The sequence below is a fragment of the Crocodylus siamensis genome, chromosome 13 (assembly GCF_052110815.1).
Source record: "Crocodylus siamensis isolate JL-2025a chromosome 13, ASM5211081v1, whole genome shotgun sequence".
Lineage (NCBI taxonomy): Eukaryota > Metazoa > Chordata > Crocodylia > Crocodylidae > Crocodylus > Crocodylus siamensis.
This window is the reverse complement of record NC_143407.1, coordinates 5,174,695-5,197,744: the sequence shown is the minus strand read 5'-3', so window position 1 is coordinate 5,197,744 and position 23,050 is coordinate 5,174,695. Positions and strand designations below refer to the sequence as shown.

At 47.7% G+C, this 23,050-nt stretch overlaps 1 protein-coding gene across 10 annotated transcripts in view; it reads left to right on the top strand.

Moving 5' to 3' along the window:
- The window catches only part of NFASC (neurofascin), a 165,773-nt gene that overhangs the window by 97,820 nt on the left and 44,903 nt on the right, over positions 1–23,050 (top strand). For 5 of the 10 annotated variants that reach the window (XM_090026559.1, XM_090026558.1, XM_090026557.1 and 2 more), the window contains 15 exons: positions 1,713–1,824; positions 3,015–3,199; positions 3,899–4,030; positions 5,402–5,545; positions 6,488–6,599; positions 6,689–6,855; positions 7,782–7,929; positions 8,745–8,869; positions 9,471–9,515; positions 10,513–10,614; positions 10,763–10,960; positions 12,283–12,353; positions 13,631–13,853; positions 19,917–20,032; positions 21,487–21,691. In XM_090026559.1, coding sequence (XP_089882685.1) covers positions 1,713–1,824; positions 3,015–3,199; positions 3,899–4,030; positions 5,402–5,545; positions 6,488–6,599; positions 6,689–6,855; positions 7,782–7,929; positions 8,745–8,869; positions 9,471–9,515; positions 10,513–10,614; positions 10,763–10,960; positions 12,283–12,353; positions 13,631–13,853; positions 19,917–20,032; positions 21,487–21,691 — 2,085 coding nt within the window. The remainder of the gene's footprint in view (positions 1–1,712; positions 1,825–3,014; positions 3,200–3,898; positions 4,031–5,401; positions 5,546–6,487; positions 6,600–6,688; positions 6,856–7,781; positions 7,930–8,744; positions 8,870–9,470; positions 9,516–10,512; positions 10,615–10,762; positions 10,961–12,282; positions 12,354–13,630; positions 13,854–19,916; positions 20,033–21,486; positions 21,692–23,050) is intronic. The other 5 variants (XM_090026565.1, XM_090026564.1, XM_090026562.1 and 2 more) reach the window with 1 other exon arrangement.

The following is a 23,050-nucleotide window of genomic DNA, read 5'->3' as shown; positions in this document are numbered from 1 at the left end:
TGTATAACCTGAGTTTTTGCTACCGCTGCTTTAAGTCCATTTCATGTTTTGTCCTCACTGATTGAGAGTAATAACTCCCGGCTTCGTTTTCACAGAGATATTTTCATCTAGACAGCTGCTGTGTCTCCCGTCAGTCGTTTTTCCTCTAACTTTTCCCCGGGTCCCTCAAACGTCACGCTTCAGTTACCTTATCTGAATGTTTCTGACTTTCAGCACTGCCCTCTGGGCCCTCCCATATTGTTTGCTCTTTTTTTAAAAGACTTGTCCGTTTTAGGCCTAAAAAAGTACCAATAAGAGCCATAACTGTTGCATTATTTCAGCCACGGGCAAAACTGTCGTTTTTGTTAGCTCATTCCCATTTTAACACCCAAATCCTCTTGTGTGACACTATTGCCCAGATGATAAAAGAAACGTCCCCCTTTGCATACTCCATGTCGCATTTTGTCTTTCATTATTTTATAAATTCGTCCATGTTCCCCCGCCAAGATCATACGTTTCCATACATCTAGTAATTTATACCAAGGGGATGTCACTTGGCCCCTCTCCTCAGCCTGACTCTAAATGGTAAATTTTGTTTCTGAATTGCACTTTGGTTTAGGCAATCCACTAAATTCACACGTGTGGTTTCCTTACTGAAAAAGTCTCTGGAGCCATGTCAGTGAAGGTTGAGGGATTGTATGCTCTGTCCACAGACATTTCGGTATCAGTTTTCTTTCGTCTGTCACCCTCATCAAGGAAAGCAACTGAAGGGCGCAGTTTGCCCTTTACCTAGCTGCCCTGGCCCCCGTACGTTTGCACTGCAAGAACCGATGCGCTCTTCCAAGCAATACACGAGAGTACGAGCACAACCTCAACATCACTGCCTGCACACATGCTTCAGGCTGCACGGTTACAGTCTTAGCCGGGTTGAGGCTTACCAATGCAGAACTGCATCGATCAAGCTGAGTCAGTGCAGGTTGCTCCTAACTTGGTGTGGCCTGGCATGGGTTTGACAGCCAGCTCTGCCTACAAGGCTTTTCTCCCGGCCCTCTGAGACGGAGGTGGCACAGTGGTGGAGCCACACATCTGAGCGAGGCCAGCTTTTCTTGATTGGCAGAAGAGTCTAAAAACCTACTGTACAGGTTTGCATGAGGAATAAGGGAAGCTGACCTAATCGGCCCCACGTGTGCTCACTTGACCATGCATATGGCCTTCCCCTCCAGTGCAGATAATTACGTGGATGAGTAGCGTGTCTCTGGAGGCATGTGAAGCAGGGCTGCCACGACATGAAATTAGCAGTGGGTGTTGCATGGGATTCAGGCTCCTCGTGTTATTCATCAGGGACACTGTGGTACCCTCCCCTGCAGCTTTATCCTCTCTTTAGCCTCCCACCCTGCTCTTTCTGACTCTCGGCTCTCTACCACCTCTCTTTCATTCCTTGTCCAACTTTTGGCCTATCCGACTCTCTCAGATTCAGATCCATCCTTTAGAGTGTGCTGATCCCAAGATGTATCCACCTTGTCTTGTCTTGTCCGTCTTCAATTGTAAACGCCTCCTGGCAGAAAATGTGTCTCCCTCTTTGTAAAGTGTTGTGTATGTCTGCTCTCTCTCCCTCCCCTGATCCCCTTGCTGTATTGCTTCCCTTGGTTCAAATGGTCCTGTGCTGCTGCAGAGGAGAAGAATTTAAGTGGTGTGTTTTATTTTATTTCTTTTTCTTTTTCTGCTGATTTCAGCCCGAGGGGTCACAGAAACAACCCCCAGCTTCATGTATCCCTACGGGACCTCAAGTAGCCAGATGGTACTCAGAGGTGTGGACCTCCTGCTGGAGTGCATTGCTTCGGGAGTGTACGTACCCCTTGCCGTGGGCAGGAGATGGGTTCCAGGATTTCCCTTGCCGATTTGCTTTGTGTAACGAGCAGCTTGCGTGGCCTGTGATGCTGAACCATTGAGATGAATGGGAAAGCAGGGTTGGGTCCGCAACGCATCGCTTGGCATACCAAGTACCTGTATGTAGACTGTGGGAAGGGCGTGGAATCGTGCACGACAGTGGAAGCTGGTGACAAATGTGGGAGGGACACAGACTTGGGTGGGATCCCTTTCCTTCTGTTGCTTTTGGACATTTTTCTAGATACAACGTGCAGGATACAGTGTCCCACTAAGTACAGTCAGAAAACAGGCGCCGTGACCTCCCAACAGGCAAACTTGGGCTCTCTGGCTAGCACTAAACCAGAGAGATCTGGAGACATCCATGAGCCTGAGTCTTTATGCAGTCATCACTTACACCAGGGCAAAATGCTACCAAATCATAATGGTCGCCTTTTACCTTGCCTTTCACTGCAGTAAGTGACTGCACAAAGTACATGGTAGGGAACAGCTGTGTTTTCAGCCCCTCTGGCTATACCCATGGACTACTGTTTTTTCTTTTTTCAATTGGTGTTAAAATACCACAATATTTAGAAGCTTTAGAAAGATGAGAAAAGAAATTGCAAACAAACAGGGAAGCAATATCTTGAGCAGTGTTTGCACACAGGCAGGGATGTCTTGCCTGTCATCTTGAGTTGGATGATTCCCAGAAGATTTGTCATCATTACAGGTATTTGCAAATCTCATGGGCTTTCTTTACAACACCACAGAAGCCATGCATGACAATAGCTCTGTGAAACCCTGTGAAAGCAGTATACTGACACCAGGCTTGAGATTTGTCAAAGCAGCCTAAAGGGATTAAAACCAATAGAAGCTGGGATTCAAAATCCCTAAAATGACTAGGACAATCTCAACTCCGTGCCCTGTGTAATTAATAGCATGTTGGATGAACATCCCTCCTAATGTTAATGGAAACGCACGCCTGTTATCACAGGCTGGGGTGGGGGGGAAGCAGGATGAATCGCCTTTGAAACCCCCAGGGTGATAAGACCAGAGCGGACCAATACACGGGGGTCTGAACATGGAGCATAGTGTTTCCTGTACAGGAATATTTGATTTTTATTGTGGGAGCATTGGTTTCCGATGTGAATCCTTTTCTCTTCTCCCGTTAGACCAGCACCAGACATCATGTGGTACAAGAAAGGAGGATTGCTCCCAGCTGGCAAAAGCAAGTTTGAAAACTTTAACAAGGCCCTTCGCATCTCCAACGTCTCCGAGGAGGACTCCGGGGAATACTTCTGCTTAGCCTCCAACAAAGTGGGCCTCATCCGCCACACGATCTCGGTGAGAGTGAAGGGTACGTCATCTTTCTCTTACTGTTGACCAAGCCATTAGAGGTGGAGAGTAACGACTGGAGGAGGGATCCCTCTGAGTGGCTTACCTATCAAAGCTGGAGCCAGGCAGCAAACTTTGGATCCGGATCTGAGCTCTCCCAGAGCTTGGCGGTGTTTAGATCTGGGATTCTGGTTTGCACCTCTCTAACTGGACACACCTGTGAAGAGCCCAGATCAGACCTGCCCAGTATCGTGTGCGTCTCGTCTTCCCCACTTCTTCTTAAGCTTGAAGCTCTGGGGGTTCAGACCCACAGACACCCACTCAAATGTCAGGTTTGGGCTAAACCTCACATATGAGCGAAGCCCTTCAAGAACCAGAGGCTGGCACGTGGTTTCTCCATGAAACTATGCAGTGTCTTGGGATAAGGCCACTTACAATAGAGGCTTCATGATTGAGGCCCAATTCTGGGATTGGCTAGGAAAGTTTGACACTGTGCTGCTCTTGACTCTTTTGGTCTTACCACGCAGGATAGCGTGCGCCCATCTGTACTTCAGCTGGGAACACAGAGAACTTGACTTACACCTGAAGCACATCTAATATTCCCATGCATAGGCAGCCGCTAGGAAGCTCTCAAATGGGGTTAGTTAATGATTGGAGTGGAATTCAGAACAGGTATCAGTACATTTATAAATCACCACATGTCAATCTTCTTGTTTTAAAGCTGCCCCTTATTGGTTGGATGAACCACAAAACCTTATTTTGGCTCCTGGAGAGGATGGGAGACTGGTGTGTCGTGCAAACGGAAACCCCAAACCTACAATCCAGTGGCTGATGAATGGAGAACCCATAGAGAGTAAGCAACCTGAAGGTTTCAGGCACCCCAGGAGGGGACTCATTACAGAAACATGTAACAAAGCAGAAAGCATATCAAAAATGGCTTCTGGTAGGGGACTGATGCCCAGGAGCAATACTTAGCCTATTTCAAAGATTATCATTAATTGAGGTGTGTGCCTTCCTCACATCAGCATCTTCATTGATACACCTATGACCTTTAAATCAGGATGTCACGCACCACTTGAAAGCAGCTTTGCTTTCCTGGCCAGTTTGATATTCTTCACAAAGACCGATAGCTCTGGTCAGCCTAGGATACCACAGGCAGGAATTAAGCCTTTAGCTCTCTAGGCACTTTTCAGACTCATCAGGATACCCCAATCTTGATGAACTGAAATGCCAAACTGAGTGTTAGAACTAAATGGAGCACTAGACAGGACAAGCCAAAAATAACGATGAACACAGCAATATTTCTGCGGCAGAGGGATGGCTCGATGTGCCTAGGCCCGTCTGTGAAGGCACTACACAGTGCATAGGCCATCAAGCTGCTTGAAGGATCATTGGATAACAGGAAAGCAGGGCTGGAAGGAACCTCATACGGTCATCTAGTCCAGCATCCTGACAAGCCCATCCCAAACAAATGTCCATCCAGACTTGCTCTTGAAAATTTCCAAGGATGGAGAGTCCACAGCTTCTCTAGGTAGTCTCTCTCAGTGCTTAATCACCATCATAGATGAAGAACCTGAATTATTTGAACATGGAAGCAGCAGTGTGATAGAATAGGTGTGTTCTTCATGGTACAGGTGATAAATACATGGCTTCAAGTCTCAGGTATCCCCAGGAGGGATTTGAAACATGAGCTCCCTGGTCTCCTTGCAAATGTGGGTGGTGTCTGGTAATCTTCTGCTTCACTGCTCCTGCACTGGCTGAAAAGAAATAGTATTCAAGGTGCAGGGGCGGAAATGATCTGGTTTATGGGGGTTTTTTCAGTCTTCCACTGGGCTGTGACCGTAGCTAGATATGAGAGAGGATGGCCAGGGCACATCTGCCAAATAGTACTGAGAAATCTCTGGTATCTGGCTGCTGGAGCTTGTTCATGAGCTTAGGGTCAAACTGGTTTGCACTCGAGAGGGAATTTTCTCCTGGTCACATCAGGCCATTTTGTCATCCTCTAGAGCCTGAGCTGCTTGCTAGGGTCATCACAGCATGTTTTACATCATACACTCCCTGCCATTGCAGTGGTCCAGGCAGCGGGGGTCCCCTTGTCTCTCCTGCGGTGCTGTGCAGCGTGTTTCTGTCAGGTGCCTTGTGGCGTGTGAGGGGCCGAAGGGGAGTCACTCACCCTGCTGAAGGCTACGGGTATATTAAACTGCTTTCCTCCTTTGTCCCAAAGGCTCTTCTCCCAACCTAAGCCGCGAGGTGACCGGAGACACCATTGTGTTTCGAGACACTCAGATTGGCAGTAGTGCCGTGTACCAGTGTAATGCTTCCAACGAACACGGATACCTTTTGGCCAATGCCTTTGTCAGCGTGCTAGGTGAGTGCCTAGTCTTAAGAGAGTCGTAGAACAGAAACGCATAACCCTAAGAGACGGTGTAAAAACGGTCTGAGTTTAACATAGACATTGGCGTCATGGTTCATTACAGTTTAATAAATTTTGCTCCTGATTTCCCTGCACTTCACAGGTAATAACTACTCTCCTCTCCCTTCTTGAATGGTCTCACTCTGCCACTAACGAGATCAGCTATTCTGCTGTACTTCTTTTGTCTCACAGCAGCTCCTTATTACACCTCCTCACACCTAGTTTGCAGAGCCCTCCTCCATCCCTCCAAACACTGTGTTTGCATGAAGGCTTTCCTCTGATATTTAGTTCAGTCTGTGTGTGCCTATTTTGGAGACCTGAGGAAGGGCACTTGATGTCCGATAGCTCATGTACCAGCTCTGTTATCTTTCTCTTACCGTTCCAGTAAAAGATATCACAAAAATCCTTGCCTCTGGATGTGTAAGCCTCCATGTGCCACGCTCCGTAGGGCTGTACTCTGGCTGGCCAGGTACCTGGCATCCAGGGGTAGAGACAAGACACATTTGGGGTGAAGTGTGAGGCAGCTGCCTTTCTCCTTTTTGCTTCAGTAGACACACAGGGCAATTCTGTTTCACCAGAGGGTGAAATGAAATCCCAAACTCTTCGGCTATGCAAAGAGCCACCATGGCCTCATAACTGGTTTTTGGACGGACAAAGTTCAAGTCTTGCAACCACAAGTGTTGACAGGAAAGTCAGCAGTAGAGGACAGAAAGAGATGGGGAGGGACAAGGGAGGGCGGCATGGGGCAACAGGCTGGAGATGGTTGAAGCCCTGATGGTGCAGACAGAGGAGGTAGATGAGGCTGAAGGCAAAGAGAGGGTATTGCTGGAGGGCGGAGAGGAGCTGTGGTTCCAGCTGGGGGATTTGTAAAACTGCCGATGCTCCGTGTGGTTCCAGATGTGCCTCCCCGGATCCTCGCCCCGCGAAACCAGCTGATCAAAGTGATCCTGTACAACCGGACCCGCCTTGACTGCCCGTTCTTCGGCTCCCCCATCCCCACGCTGCGCTGGTAAGGACTCCAGCGCTCTGTGCCGCCGCTTGCAGCGGGTCCTGGGTTGGATTGCTTCTTCTTACAGCCATTGCTTGTATTGTTGTGAGGTTTAAGAATGGCCAGGGCAGTACTCTGGATGGAGGCAACTACCAGGTGCACGAAAACGGGACTCTGGAGATGAACATGGCACGGAAGGAGGATCAGGGAATCTACACCTGTGTGGCCACCAACATTTTGGGTAAAGCCGAGAACCAGGTTCGTTTGGAGGTCAAAGGTAAGTGCAGACAAGAGCCCGATACAGCGCTGGTCAAGCACAGGCAACACCGTGTTCTTCAAAGCAGCTGATAACGCCGTGCATGCAGGTTTGCACAGGCGGTGGTTCATGCCCACAAATCCATTACCGGGCTGGCCAATTTCATAGCTTTGCAGCACAAGTGATTGCACATACAAAATGCTAGGTGAATATTAACACCTGGGTACAGGCTGTTTTTGAAACAGGTGCATGATGGCAAGATCCAGCATTTCTAGGCAAACTGTGCATGCCTTTGCCTTGGCTCAGGGTTAGTTGTGGTTATGTAGTTCCCCAGCCTCATAGCAAAGAGACAGGCTTGCTTGCCATGGGACCACAGACTTTTTTTTTTTCAAATGTATTGTGCTATAGAGCTTGGTGTAGTTTTGCTTTAGGTTGTTGGGGGCAAGGAGGGGAAGGACAGAGTTTCATATTAAGAACTGATATGGGCGGACACTTGAAGATATAATGCATGCACTGAAGTTCTTAATGCACCCTTTAAAAGCAATAGATAGAAGCCATGCAGCATTATCAGCTAGTTTGCGGTCCAACCAGCAAAAAAATGTTTAAATGAAATAAGGGCATTCTAATATGCCTTCACTTTCCCCTCAGTGCCTGTTTGTTGCCCCAGAATGCTGTTTTTCTAAGCAAAGGCCAGTGTATTTTAAAGGCAGAACGTACGGCTGAGTGTGAGAGCTTAAACGGGAGGCCACCTGCCCCCTCAACAGGGTCTTGCAAATAACTGGAAACTATTAAATTGGGGCATCTAGTCAGCTTTTGGCATCTGAAACAAGGCCATGCATCTTTGACCAGTAAATTGACTTCTTCCTTTCTCTGGTGTTTGGTTGAAGTCTTGAGCTGCATCCGCTACAGTTCTGTGCCTACAGGGGACTTTTTGTGACTCCTTGCAGACCCAACTAGGATCGTGAGAGGGCCTGAAGATCAGGTGGTGAAGAAGGGCTCCATGGTTCGCTTAGACTGCCGGATAAAGCACGACTCTACGCTGAAACTCACGGTCAGCTGGTTGAAGGACAATACCGGTCTGCATATCGGCAAGGGGTGAGTGTCTGTGCGTCACCAGATGACTTTGAAATTTCACATGCCTTCTTTTTCCCAAGCGTGTAGCACTCTACCTGCTGACCATCTCCAGAGCCAGCATGGCTATTTCAACCAAGACTGTTACTTCCTACTCACCTGGGAGAGGGAATGTATATACAGAGTAAGCAGGGCACCTCTTACCAGCACTCTGACTCCCGCTCCTCTTTCATGTCCCTGCTTTCCTGAGGTGGAAACGGACTGGCCGTTTAGAATCCGGTTTTATGAGAGACTTTGATTTTGGGTTTCATTTGTTTGGGATTTGTTTTTAAGCATCTCACTGAAGCATCTCGGTTTAATAACTGTCTCCTATTTCAGAATGGGTCCTTGTCTGCTGCGCCAGTACCACTGTACCTGCCCCTTTTCTAATCTTTGTCTTTAATCTCCAGAAGAGGAAATGAGCTTTTGATTATGGGACTCAAACTCGTCCCTGGTCAGAATCCCTTTTCCTGGGGAAAGAGCCTGTTTCTATTTCTTGGGCTGCTTCTAAGCATTTTGAGCACAGGGGGCTTTTGGTTAAAATGGGAATGAGCTTAGCAGGAGTAGCTGGAGAGAGAGTTTACAAGGATAGAGCAGAGAAATGAAACGAAATACAGCCCTGCCCAGAGGAAGGTAAAATGGAAGAGAAGTCAAACCCACCTGGAGTGACTCACCCAGTCCTAGTGACTCCACAAGGATTGTTCATATACATTATAGGGTTGCCAAATTGGGTCTTCACATACGAATGCACAGCCATCTGATTGTTTGTGGGGGTTTTAACTCAATTTTATCCTTTCAAGGATGAAGAAGGAAGATGATGGTCTGACGATACACGGCGTAGCTGAGAAGGATCAAGGAGATTATACCTGCATAGCCAGTACTGAACTGGACAAGGACTCTGCCAAAGCGCATCTCACGGTGCTAGGTAACAGCTTCGCCTCCTCCCATGTCCTAGGCACAAGGAGAGCGGAGACAAGACCTCTGGCTTCTTAGCACAAACTACATCGGGCGGCGGGCTCTGGAGGTCAGACTTAGGCAACGCGTGCTCCGAGACAGCGGGAATTAGATGTAGCTGTTCTCAACCACCTGAGCCCTCTTAAAAAGACGCTACTCCCATCAAATCCTTGTCCTCTACATTTCAGCGATTTTGACTCAGGCTCACCAAGCCTAGAGTGCCCCAGGGATCCTGCCTCCCTAATAACTGAGCTGCATATGGTTTCCCCACTCCTTTTCTTAACAGCTAATTGCCCTTAAACTAATTCATTTTTAAACTGGCCTAACTTTCCTTCCTTCCCTTGCCAAGTGTAAGCTACAGGAGGGAGTGGGTGCAAGAAGCACAGGGCTGGTTATAGGACTGTCCTGAACAGCCTCTACATGAAGAGCACAAGAACCGATGTTCCCTGATCCTCACCCGCAAGGAAAGGGAGCAGCAAATCCTGGAGGAATCGTTTAACTTGTATTTATTTCCCTTCAGCCAGCCAAGCTCAATGACTAACTCCAATAACAGGCAGTGTCTTACCTTGCAGCTATTCCATCCGTTCCAACTAATCGTATGACAGCCTTACCCAAAGGTAACCACCACTAATCGCGTTGGTTTATCAAAAGCCTTCTATTGTGTGTTATGTTGAAATCTGTTTGGATTTGGTCTGTGATAACTGCTCATGTGACTTGTAGGCTGGAGGGGTGAAAAGCCAGGGACTTGGCACACCCAGGCCCAGCAGGCTTTGTCCCCAAGAGACACACCAGTTGGCTCTTGTGGCATATGTGGCTTGGTGTCAAGGGGCACTGTGGTCTCGTGAGAGTATGACCCATTACTGGAAACATGGAGGTGATGGTCTGGCCAGGTTGGCAGGAGGTCTGGGTCCTGCTCCTGTCTCTGCTACTGTCCTGCTGCAGGATCTTGGGAAAGTCATTTTCTCCCTCCATACCCCTGGGTCCTTCTCTGTGTGACCATAGGGGTGAAGATGTCTACCTGTCTTAGCTGCATATCCTAGCTGGTTCCTGAGAAGGGTGGTACTATACGGGCATCACAAATGTTTATTGCATGACTTTGCCCTCCTGGACCACATACAGGGTTTGTTTCCCTGGCATCCATCTGCCATCCCTAGAGTGTTTCATGCAGTTTGGGATTTCCCCCCTCTTGATCTTATGCCTTTTTTTACTAGCTCCCATCTTTTTACGTCCTAACACCGTATGCCTAACTCTTGGGTACTGCTGGCCCTACCAACAGGCCGTGTACAGTTTAGAAAGGCCACCTGCGTGCCTCTAAGGGGCACCAACCACTACTGGTGGTGGAGGGGAGCTGTTTGCTGTTATGAGCATTTAGTTCCAGCAAAATGTACTTATTCCATAAGGACTGAACAGAGACAACTCCCTTTACGTGCAGCTGCTTGCCACGATGACAACTTGGACTTACTACCACTCTTCATTTGGGCTGGGAGTCCCAAGAGAGCCTGAAAGAAGCATTAGGTGTCTATATCCACCAAGTCCATGAGAACTGGACACTCGCCTCCCTTTGGCTGGGATTTTTTCAACGGGACCTAACTTCTGTTGTTGCTCTGCTGCTAGGACGACCCAACCAACCCCGCGACTTGGAGCTGACAGACCTGGCCGAAAGGAGCGTGCGGCTGACTTGGATACCTGGCGATGACAACAACAGCCCGATCACAGGTCGGCGTGCCGCCCTCCCCTTTGCTCCCTCACTGAAGTCTGTTATCCCAGTTTCTTTTCCTTGCACAAAACAACGTCTTCTGGAGGGGGGGGGGGGAGTCTCGGGAGTGAGGTGCAACCCCTGACATCTTTTGCATCTCTCCTCTAGACTACGTCGTTCAGTTTGAGGAAGACCGGTTCCAGGCTGGGACGTGGCACAACCACTCCAGTTACCCAGGGAGCGTGAACTCGGCTGTGCTGCGTCTCTCGCCGTATGTCAACTATCAGTTCCGAGTGATTGCCGTGAACGACGTGGGCAGCAGCCTGCCCAGCCTCCCCTCCGAGCGGTACCAGACCAACGGGGCGCGTAAGTCCTTCCAGCCAAGTCCCGTTTCGCTCGCAGGCCCAGCTTGCGTTCAGCTGCTCTGCTCTCTCCCGATGGCTTTCACCGTGCTCCCAGGTCTGACGTGATGGATGAGGGCCGGATACCGTTTCTCTCAAAAGCCCATTTTTCACGGATGTAGAACTCGTAAGGCTGGACTTCGCTCCAGCCGTGCTGTGAACCCAAAGCGCCTCTATCAGATTTAGTCCTGATTTATGTGACTGAAAGCAGAACTTGGCCCATGTATTTACATGCTCAGCTCCATCTCAGTGACTGCTAATTAATTAAGCCCACCGTGCAGTTCAGGATGTTGTGGCAGAGCAGTTAAGATGGCTCCTGAGGCATAAGTCCAAGCCTTGCTCAAGCAAAAAGCTGTCCCCAGTTGACCCAGCTGAATGGGGACTTGGTCATTCAGTCTGAAGGGTCAAAGGTGGCTGTTGGCTGTAGAAATCGGCCCGTTTAACCCTGCCTTCTCAAAGGGCCATCTAGACGTTTCACCTTTTTGTTTAAATGCTTCGTTTCCGGCTGAAAGTCGTTCCATAATTCTAGTGCACATCTGGTTAAAAGGAAGGCAGGGCTTCCCAAATCAGTCTGCTTTCTATCCCGCTGGAGCCATCTGCCACCCTTTGCTACCTCCTTCTAAAGAAAGCCTGAGAAGCCGCTCCGAAAAATTGACCCCGAGGTTCTATTTTGAGCTGAGAGAAGCAAAGCAACGTGCTAAAACTGCTAACTCATGCCACTATCCCCAGGTATTGGCCAAGATCCCAGAACAGGCAGAGGCGCGAGATGTGCTGCAGTACGGCACCTCAGTGGAATTCCTTATTGTGTGGGCCAAGCGAACGTCCAGCAATGGACAAAAACATTGCAGAAAATGGATTCTGAGGCACAAGGAGCTTACGAAGCCCAGAAGCTGAATAGAAGCCCCCTCTTTCTCTTCCTAAATTTAAGCCAAATGAAGTGCCTATCTATTGAGCCTCTAGGCCTGGCTGGGCCGTGTCACTCCTGTTTTGGGGTACAGGCCAGCATGCTTCTGTTATTTAAATGACAGATCAGGCACCTTCTAAATCTGTGACATTTCTGACGACAAAATGAGGATTAGGCTTCTAAGTGACTTGGTTTTCAAAACATGCTGGGAACCCAGTCCCCCAACATGAGTGGAGGCGGCATACTGATTTTCAGCAAGAAATTTTCGACGTTGCCGTTTTACGTTCATAAATAACCAGCCTTTTTTTTTTTTTTTATCTACTCGAATGTGTTTTTCCACTGCTGCATAAACAAAGAGTTTCTCTCTTGGTTTTCTTTTTCAGGTCCAGAAATTAACCCAACAGGCATTCAGGGAGTAGGGACTCAGAAAAACAACATGGAAATAACTTGGACAGTGAGTCAGTTTTTCTTTTCCTTTTTTCTTTTTTGAGGCTTAAATACCAAATGGGCATCAAAGATGGGTGCTGGGGTATGCCTCTTTGGATCTGGGTCCGGTTTGATTTCAAAGCACGAGCTCAAAGAGTTTTGGGAAGTGATACAAATGCTGGTTGCTCTCGACAGCTAACAGACGCGTGCATCCTCCTCGAACGCAACGGGGCTCAGCCAGTGCAGTTAACCTTGTATCCACCGCCAGCTCTTTAATAGACTTACTCTGGCCTTATACATCCACCATGCTCCATCTACAAAAGCCCCTACCTCTTTGGGATGAGGATGTTCAGGTTGCTTCCTCTTTCCTTTAAATCTGCAGGTGGCAACTTGACTCATTAATCCACTGCCGCAATAATCATCTCCGCTCCTGAATTTTACTTAGCGTTTGTTCTTAGAGCAATCAGCCCAGGCTGGGCACTTGACAGGAGAAAGAGATCTCTAGAACAGCTAACAGAGAGTGGGGTGAGGAGTCCAGATGCTCTGTTGAGTCATCATGTCCGAACAGAGTAACAGTTCAAAACACTATTTTAAAACCAGTGACTCACTCCTTTTGTGAATGAGATGTAACATGATTCTTAATCTCTATCTGGGGAAGGAGGAGGACTTTCCCCTTCCTCCTGGAGCCCTTCTATTCCCTGCACTGGAGTTGGCTTAGGCCTCCTCTGCACAGTATATTTGTCATGATTTGCATGTCATTAAGCAAAAACAAACGCTGTTCGGTTGTTTTTCTTCCTGGTCAGGTCAAAGATTCAAGACCTCAGATGCAGCTTAATGAAGGGTGGCCAAGGGCCGAAATCTCATGGAGCTGCATCTCTTGTCTAGCAAAGTGGGTTGAATAACCAGTGCGGGCAGTGGAACATTTTTCCTCGGTTATCCGCATCAACATCACTCCTCAGATAATCGAGAAAAGATTTTCAACGTTGTTTCACCATTTCTTGCTTTCAGCCAGCACAACTGGCAACCAAGTCTGTGAGGTGGGATAGGCTAAAAATCACAGTGGAAGCGTAACTTTAGAGGCTAGAGCACTGGACTGACTACTTGGGAAGCTTTGGTTCTGTCTGGCTCAGCCACGAGCCTGCTGGCTGACCCTGGACAGTTGTTTAGCTTCAGTTTCTTCATCAGTAAAACAGTATCTGTGACACTGATGTCATGGCTAAAATTTATTTATTAAGAGTCAGCTCATATTTTATGATGATGTCATGCCGAGGAAGCGTAATAACTCACTCTTTTTTGTCCACTAAGCCACTGAATGCAACCCAAATGTATGGACCCAACCTCAGGTACATTGTGAAATGGAGAAGGAGGGACACGCGAGAAAGTTGGAGTAATGCAACTGTGAGAAACACGAGGTATGTCGTCTGGAACACGCCCATCTACGTGCCCTACGACATCAAGGTGCAAGCAGAGAACGACTTTGGGAGAGCACCAGAGCCTGAAGTCGTCATCGGCTACTCAGGGGAAGATTGTGAGTATTCTCTTAGCCAGACATATTAAACCTTAACCAGAAGGGGGAAACCTCAACTCTACCCTGGAAGTTACTAGAGCCTTCCTCATGTGGAGATCACAAAGCAGCACTGCCGTTCACCTGCCAGCTTCTCTGCTGTGCTCAGAGTGGCACAGAAATCCATTTTCAGGCATATTAGGTCTGAGAGAGGAGGAGACTGAGGGTCTGATGATGGGACTTCATTCCTAACTTCCTGGCTGCAAAGTCCCTGGGTGACCCAGATCATGCACTCACCCTCCATGGGAGTCTGCCTGTTTTTCTATCTGTGAAAGTGAACCTTAACCCTTTTGTGCCATAGCTTTGTGAGGCTTAATTAAAGTCAGTCCTGGATGCAAGTCAAGAGGAGGATTTAGGACCTTGCAATCTGCCCTTTGCAAAGCTCACCTTGGCTGAAGGAGCAGTAGCTCGGTAGAGTTGATTAGTTGGCTTATCTTGTTATGCTGGTCAGAGGGAAGTCCCAGACTGGGGTCCTGTGCCTGCCTGCCCAGCGTCTGGCTGTGCCACAGCCTTAGGGAACAATTTAAACTATCACTGGGCTGAAGGCCATTTTCAAAATCTCTGGTCTGCAGAATGCTCTTCCACCTGAGACCAGTGCAGGCCAGTTGCCTGCTTATTTATCTCCCCGCTTTCCTCAGGACAGCTGATATTGCTTGTCCATAATGTCCAGGGCCTCTGAATCATAATTTATTCTGTGAAATGCAATGCAATTGGGGCAGGACCAATAGGCTGTATACACTTTAGCTCAGGTGCACCTTATGAGCAGGAGTCACGGACTGAACTCCCTGCTGCCGCTACTGCTGGAGGTAAGGCGTGCTGGGGCTAAGGACCCGCAGTTTGTCTTGAAGTCAGCGAGACCTGTTGGTGCTCAGCACCCCTGAGGAGGAGACCTGCAAGCTCTGAAGACAACATAGCTGAACTAGTACATGGCACACTTCCCACTGCCAGGATGAGCTCCTGGAGCAGAAAATATGGGCATTCCTGTTAATGTAAAGGGTTAAGCAACAGCTCTGCTTAGGAGCACGGATCTGAATGAGGAAGAATAGCCACACACAGCTGAAGTGACCACCCCACCTCCTCTAGCAGGTTACACTGACTAGGGCAGCGCTTTGCTTCTGCGGTTGCCTCTTGCTATTGCATAAAGTTCTTTCTTTTGTTCAAAAGAGGTGGTGAGGGCTCTGCTTTGGGTCCTGCTGAATCTGAACAAATATAAATGTATCTTTGCTGCACTTCTACAGCTAAGTTAAAGTGAGACAGGCTTGGCTTCAGGAGCCCAGCTCTCGCATCATTTAGCCCCATAAATGGCACTGAGCTATTCTTTAAAAACTGTGGAGCAGGTCTGAACACTGACTGCAGTGGGCCCCACGTGTGATAGGTGCAGTGCTTGAAAGTTTTTCCTTGCTTAGGTCCATCTCCTTCTGAAGCTGATTTCTAAGTGCTTTTGTTGCCTTCTGTGCATCCCTTGTCCCCTCATATTCAGCGGCAGCTTGCTGTTGCATGCAATTGAGTGGTCAGTACCAGTCTTTTAAGTTAGGATGAGGAGACAGCAGTGAGAGGGAAGAGAATAACCAGAGGTAGACTGGTGGCTAATACATTGCTAAACTGTAACTTGAGCAGCATGCTAACAGCTAGAGGCCCTGGTTTCAAAGGACTGTGGGCACCTAATGCACAGAGGGGTTAGACTAATAGCAACCAAGCGGATGCTGGGTTTGGAGCTACAGTTTTGTAGAGCTCAGCTGTTGCAGAGTTAGTGCTATACACACGGCATCTGTCAAGGGTCATTGGTATTCTTTGTTCCCCCAGTGTGTGATGGTGCCCTAGAAAGAGCTCATCCCCTGGGAAGGGTATTTCTGGCCCAAATACCCAGGGATCAGTGTTGCCTGAAGACCTGTTTTCTTACCCATTTTCTGCCCTGCCTGGTATCTGAGCACCTCCTGTGACCATGCAGCACCAAGCACAGGTGGAAGTTATGTGGAAAGCTAGAGCTATGTAAAATCTGCCCTATGGGCTGTTACTTAAATCTTCCTGCAGTGGTAGTTGTATAGCCATAATGGTCCAGGGATGCAAGAGAAGATTTGTGAAATGAGCTAATACCTTTTACAGGGCCCAAGTGTATAGCTGGGAAAGGAAGGGGAGCAAATTTCTGGACTTCCAGCCTCCTTTATCAGGTTTGGGAATGATTTAGTCACAGCTCAAACTTAAGTACAAATTAAGTACAGTTAAACCTAATCTCCTGAATGTGTATGACCACTTGAAAGGGAGATGAGTAGTTACCACCTGTTGCACTAAAAGAAGTTAGCAGAAGGTGAGAGGTAAGTTGTAAATAACACATTGGTTTTATGCCTTATTAAATCCATGGTTTGGGCATCCAGTTAAGCCTTATAAACTCATCTCCAGGCCTGTCCTCTGAAGATATTGTGTAGGTTTGCTTTGAGGGCAAGGACACACAACCAGATGCAATCAGAACCCTGCCTAAACAAAAATACACAGCCTGCCAACACATCTCCACTACCACCATTGTGAACACGTGCCACAACAGGGAAATCAGAGTCCGTGGACCCTACATATGCGAATACCTCATTTAGCACACCAAATGCCCTTATGAAACCTGAGTGAAACCAACTGTCCACCGCTCGAAATCAACTCCCTTAAAAAGTGCTAAGGGCAGGAACATCTGTGCAGCAGATGTAGCACACTTGTCACAAAACTCTCTGAACTTACTGTCTTTGTGACACCAAACACCATGAACTTAACAGCTTGATTTTAAGATTCATTACAATTAACTTCTGGCCTTCCCTCTGTTGAACTTCTCTTTGCTCCACAAGCGGTAATCCCACCTCCTTCCATTTCAAATGGGCACATTAATTAACACACACAAGGAGTTATTCTAATTTGGAATTAGCTTGGATAGTGACTGCCTCTTTCCCAGATCTGAGGATGTCTGAAAGCTTGTCTCCTCTCTCCCAACTATCCAAGTTGGTCCAGTACAAGCAAGCCAGCCCCTGCAGGTATCATGGCACACCCTTAGAAAGGCTCTACAAACTCCTGCTTGCCTTGGAAGTTTTAGGGAAGGTTGTTCACAGATTTTTCCATTTCCTTTCCTCTAGCTGAACGTGACGGCATTAAACTTCCTGTAGAGCAAAAAAATCCCACTGGCCTTTAACAGCGTGCTGCTGTCCCCGGTGCTGAAACGAGCACTTCTCAAAAGCTTTGTGACCGTGTAAACTCACATTACAAAAGTCTCGTGCCAAATGTTTTGATCAGCTCTTGGTCAACTAAATCTTGATTCTTGCTTTGTTGGACTGGCTTCTAAGAGGGAGGGTTGTGCTTCATGCTGGTGTATTTCCTGTGATGTCTCCATTTACAGCACACTGGAGAGCTGCAAAGTGTTTTTCTCTGTGAATTGGTTGGTTTCTGTGAAGTGTTTTTCTCTGTGAATTGGTTGGTTTGGGGGGGCAGTTTCTGCAACAAGAAAAAAAATGCTGTTTGCCATTCTTTAAAAAAAATATTAGAACCAGGAGAGAGAACTGCAGGCTGCTTAAAGCTTGTATCATAAATATAATGTGTACTATTATTCGCTGATTTAAGCCGGAATGCATTATTATGATCATTTACTTTGAACTCCTATGTAAATCGTGCCATAGGATATCACCCAGTGAGTCCTACATCTGTCCATAATTTATTAGAAGCGTTCTGCCACCAATAACTTGAAAGCAGAGGTTTTCAAAAGGTCCTTTCAAAAGGCTCAGCCCTTTCTGAAAATCTGGCTTCTTTCAGGTCTTTTTAGTGAGGTACCTGAAAACCATTAGTCACTTTTGGGAATCTTTGCCAGGGGTGTCTCCTGAAATTATCCAATGGGTACTGCAATTTTAAATAAGCTTTCCGGCAGAGCTAAGTAGTACTTGTTTATTAATTCCCACAGAAATAAATCGTACCATCTGTTCAGAGCAGTTGCACTTCCTAGTTTCAAAGATAACAAGCCAGTCTTTGATATCAAGCAGACAGTTAAACGCATTCAGTACATACCAAAGGGTGGAGGGAAGGAATACAGATTACAGACCTTGCCCAAGTTACTGTCCTGTAAATTTAGGTTATAGAATAAGAAAGCATAGGCTGGTTCTGCTGCCTTTGATCATAGTTTTCAGTGCCTAGAATAACTGTTGCCAGAGGTGCCTGATTTGTGGAGGCCTGTAGGAAGTTCTGATGTTAAATGGATCAGGAGTGGTAACATGGCAATGCCACTAGTGTGCGAGAGAGTGTAACGTGTTCCCCTCTGGAGAAGAGATTGTGAAGACTGGCAAACATCTTTGCAAAGGAGTCTCATAGGTGTAGAGCTTTCCTGTCTAGAAAAGCTGGAGCACATCAGATTAGATGTGGTCAAGAGGACAATCACTTAGAGATGCTGGGTCAGAGTCATGGCTAGTATAAACCAGCACAGCTTTCTTGACTTCACTGGGGTTCCAGTGCATGCTAGCTGAGGATCTGAAACACTAGCTGACATTCAGCCATGGCGTAAGCAGAGAATGGTCTAAAGAACTCCTCCTCATTTGCAGCACTGTCCTATAGATTACCTTAGTTGGTTCGGTCGATTCTTGAGCAGCCCGGGGCAAGCAGTTTAGATCAGCCAACCTCCAAGCCTAACTGGTTTGCTAGGCTGTGCTTCAACCAAAGCAATATCTCCATGCAAACTGGAGTCTTTCAGCCCATCTAATCCCTTGTCCCTGCTGCTTTTACAAAAGCTCCTTGTAGATAATCTCACTGGAGGATGGACCCAGTTGAACCGCATATGCATCAGTGCAGCATAGGGAACCATTGGGAAGTCGTCATTGGATCAGTTCTGCTGTTCCATTGACTCAGCGCTGCTGTTTTTTGGCTCGTCACCTGGGACACTGATGTTTAAAGCCAGATCTTCAGGTGGAGTGACTCTGAAATGTTCCACTGGCTTCAAGGGAGCACTGCCAATTTACACTACCTGATGATTTTGCCCGAGTCTTGTCCTAGTTGAGCAGGGTCTGGTGGCCTCTGTTAAAACACAAAGAAAGCCTTGTTAAATTCCCTGTGCCGGGTGGCAAGCCAGCGCACAGAGATGCTGGCACCTCAGGGAAACCATTTTTCAAACTGAGCTAATGGCTACATTGTCAAAGGGCTAGAGCAAGGGGCAGCAGCCTGTGGCCCACAGGCAGGACCTGGCCACTGATCCAGCCCAGGGATGTGGGGCTTTGACAGCGTTCAGCGGTTGTGGGAGGCTTTCAGTTGTGGGCGCTCTCTCCATGCTGGTGCAGTGATGACCGGGAGCAAGTCGGGTCCTAGAGCCCACCCATCTATCACTGACCTGGTGTGGGTCATTGTGGTCCACAGCTAGAAAAGGTCATCTACCCTGGGCTAGAGCAGACGTTGCTCACTCTGCTGTTTGACCTTTTTGGTAACTAAAATTCGTTTTACTTCTGCGCGTCTATTTTTCACCACCTGTAGCTTTGATATACTGCCCAGCCATACTCATGGGGAGCTGTGAATGGAAAGATCTTCAGGCAAAAGACTATAGGGAGGCAAATGATACTCCTTTCTGGACTCTGTTTCCAAGACTGGGATTTGGGTATATTCGCAGGGTAGTGAGGCGAAAATGTGTTTTTAGCGGAACAATCCATTCAAAGCGATTTCAGCCAAGTGTGCTAGACTTCACCCGTTCCTGCTGTGTGTTACATTAGCTGCGGAAACATCTCAAGATTGGGATGGGAACATCACAAGGTTGACTAAGTAGAGAGAAAGGCGAGATTTTGCTCTCATGAAAAAACTCAGCCCTCTAGGACATAGGTAGAATTCCTCCCTAGTGCCACACGATGGCAGCAGGGCCTCACGTGTGCCCAATACTAACTCGAGAGGATGGTGGAGATGAAAAACAAAAGCTCCAAAACCCATGTTGTTGGAGTTTCTAGCAGGCAAACCTCAGAGGGAAGAGCTGCCATCCGACTTCCAAAGAAATCTTTCTGTTCCTAATATATACACTCTGCTTTATCCCTGAATGCGTAGATCCCAAGGCTGCCCCCACTGATATTAGGCTAAGAGTCCTGAACAGCACTGCAGTAAGTCTCCAGTGGACGAAAGTGTACCCGGACACCATCCAGGGACAACTCAAGGAATACAGAGTGAGCAAAGCCAAATCATTTTGCTGCCCACTACTAATGTAACTAACCTCGCTCAGCGGTGGTGACCTGGTAACTTGGCCGGTAAGCGACTGGGATGACATAAAACAGTAAATAGGACCAGACAACTTTGGCTGCTGCCGTGATGTAGGCAAACCTATATTTGTGCCCATCTGTTCTGGATGGCACCTGTGTTTGAGCATTGAAGACATGCCTGCCCCACAAAATCTAGCAACATCTCTCATCTGTCAGGGTGAGGAAGGGCTGGATTCTCCTTCTGCTGACAATCAATGGAAAAACTCCCAATGATTTCAAAAGAAGTAGAGCTTGGCCCAAAATGTCCAAACACTCGGGCCTAACACATGGTATCCATACTGGCTAGCGGGCTGATGTACCCATTCCTCAGTGAGAGCGTGCCCATATCACCACAGCCTTTGTCAGCTGTCTACGGGTACAGGGAGAGAAAGGACCATGCAAGCAGAATGAACCTTCAGTGCATACAGCCGAACTCTAAGGTACGGTGGAAGCTGCTCTCACTGAGTAACTAGTCCACTCCTGTCTCTGGAATGGTTAATACAGAGCCCTCCATAGGAAGTGGTGGAGAAAAAGCCCTCCAGTACACACAAGCTGTTTTTCTGTCATCCCTAATGTCCGTACCACGTTTTAATAAATGCAGTCCAGTCAAGACTTAAAACAACTCGACCGTACTAACTGAAAGCTAAAGATGGAGAGATGGATCCCGTTTGCTCCTTGCAACTACTGTTCCTTATCAAGTATATGCATTGCTGAGGCAAAATGCCTGTTCTTATGTGTACAGCTTGAAGAACCCGTTCAAAGTTTGGGCTTAGCCACAATCTGCTAAGAATGGCCTTTGAAAAGTGAACGAAAGTGCACAATGGCACGGTTCTGTACGCACTCAGGATTTTCAAATCCCAAAATCGAGCAGTCATGGAAAATCCCTTGGATTCAGCCTTCTTTGGCATGAGCCCACTCCCATACATCACGCTCACTTGCTGTTTTTTCTGGACTAAATGAATGGTTTTGGGGGCGACTTTGAATCCACATCATTCCAAGTTCAAACTTTAAGCTGTGCCAGGACACATTGTGCTGTTTTACTTTTAGCTAAACTACTAATGCAACTAAAGAGGAAGCATTGTCTGGTGTCGAGAGCTGGGGCCTGGACTCCTGGGTTCTAGCCTGAGCTCTGCATCCGACTCGCTCCCTGACTTTTGGCAGGTCACTGAGCCCCTCTGTGCCTCAGCCATTCGTCTATGAAATGGGACATTAACAACACTGACCCACCTCACAAGGAGGCCGTTAAGCTTTGTTAATTGTTGAACTGTGCTGTGAGTTCTGCAGATGACAAGTGCTCTTGCAGAGCTCTCTATGCGGCGTTAATGAAAACTGTTCTCACTTTGAATGGGAAAAGCTTCACTTGTTATGCCTATTTCTTGAAGGCCTATTACTGGAGAGAAAGTAGTTTGCTGAAGAACCTGTGGGTCTCCAGAAAAAGGCAGTACACAAGTTTTCTTGGAGACCGACCACGGGGTACAGTGTCCCAGCTGTTTCCTTATAGCAACTACAAACTGGAGATGGTTGTAGTCAATGGGAGAGGAGATGGGCCCCGGAGTGAAATCAAGGAGTTCACAACACCTGAAGGAGGTAGGTTGCAGGCACATGCTGCGATATGCTTTGGGCACATACCGGCAGGTTCCAGGTGCACAGAAAAGGCAGAGGACTTTAGAGGATTGAGGATCCTGCCCTGCTTGAGGATTTCCCTTGAAAACCATTGGGCAGAACTTCCCCCCTTGGGCAGGACAGATGTAATCAAAAGCCTCAACGCTGTAACTCTATGCGCCTCTGCCATGTTTCCATGTTACTGTCGTCCATAATGTCAGAGGTACCTGTATGCTACGAAGGTGGCTGCTTAATGGAGTTGCTATGCTAGGCATGCTGCAGGGGACTGAAATCCCCTCTGCAGCAGTGGCTTTCTCAAATACTATCACAAGGAAACTCCTTGAAGCAGCGTAAACCATGCACAAGCTGCCTCCTGGATATCTGTATTCCCGCAGGCTGTTGTGCCACCATGTGCAGGGGCCAGTTTTGCAAAGCTTTCCTTGCAGGGGTGGAGCCTGTTGAAGTGAATGAGGCTACTCCCATGAGCTGTTTGCAGGACCAGGCCCACCTGGGGATAGCCCCTGGCACCGTCCTATGTAATTGCAAAATCCTAAAGGAGTCTCCTGACAAACCAGACACAGCTCAGTCTGAGCAAGGGAAATCGCAACCCTTCCCTCCGTCCCGAGAAGGCTGTGTGCGGTACCCTGGACTGCGTGAGTTTGGACAGGTCCCTGTCGCTGTTCTGAGCTCAGATCCCTATTTTTAAAAAGGGGATAATGATATCTGTGTTCCTGGGTAAAGAGCATTATTACTGGGAATGAATACAACTTTCATAGTCCCACTGGGCTTTTAAGGTGAGAGCATCGAATTCTTGTTATAAACTTGCTGAGGTTCAGACAAATGTCAGGAGTGAACTCTGGATTTCAGTGTTGCTCCTATTTATAGACAGATCAATAGCCTTGCATTGGACCTGCTCCTCGCAGTAACTGGCAACGAATCTCCTTGTAGTGTTTACTGTCATGGTGTCGTATGCTGTGAGCAGCACTAGGAGGGGTGAGAGGCATTATGGGGGGTTTAAATGAATTTGAGAATCCTGAGGGGCTCTTCAGTAACCATCCTTTCCCTCGAGCTTTTTCCTCTGCCCCCCACCCCCTCACACCCCTCCTCTTAGTACAAACTTGAATCTCTCCCTGGTTTTTTCCTTTAAGAAAAAACAATAGCTTGGGGCTTTAATTATGTTATCATCGTTTAGGTGTTGCAGTTGACTAGACTGAATTCAGCGTGTTCTGAAAGGGGGAAAGGAGCCAGCGGGGCCAAATCCTGGAGTCGTCTCTCACGGAAAACTTCCACAACGGTTTAACTTGAATGAGGCACTGCTGAATGCAGACTCTTCACTATTTATTA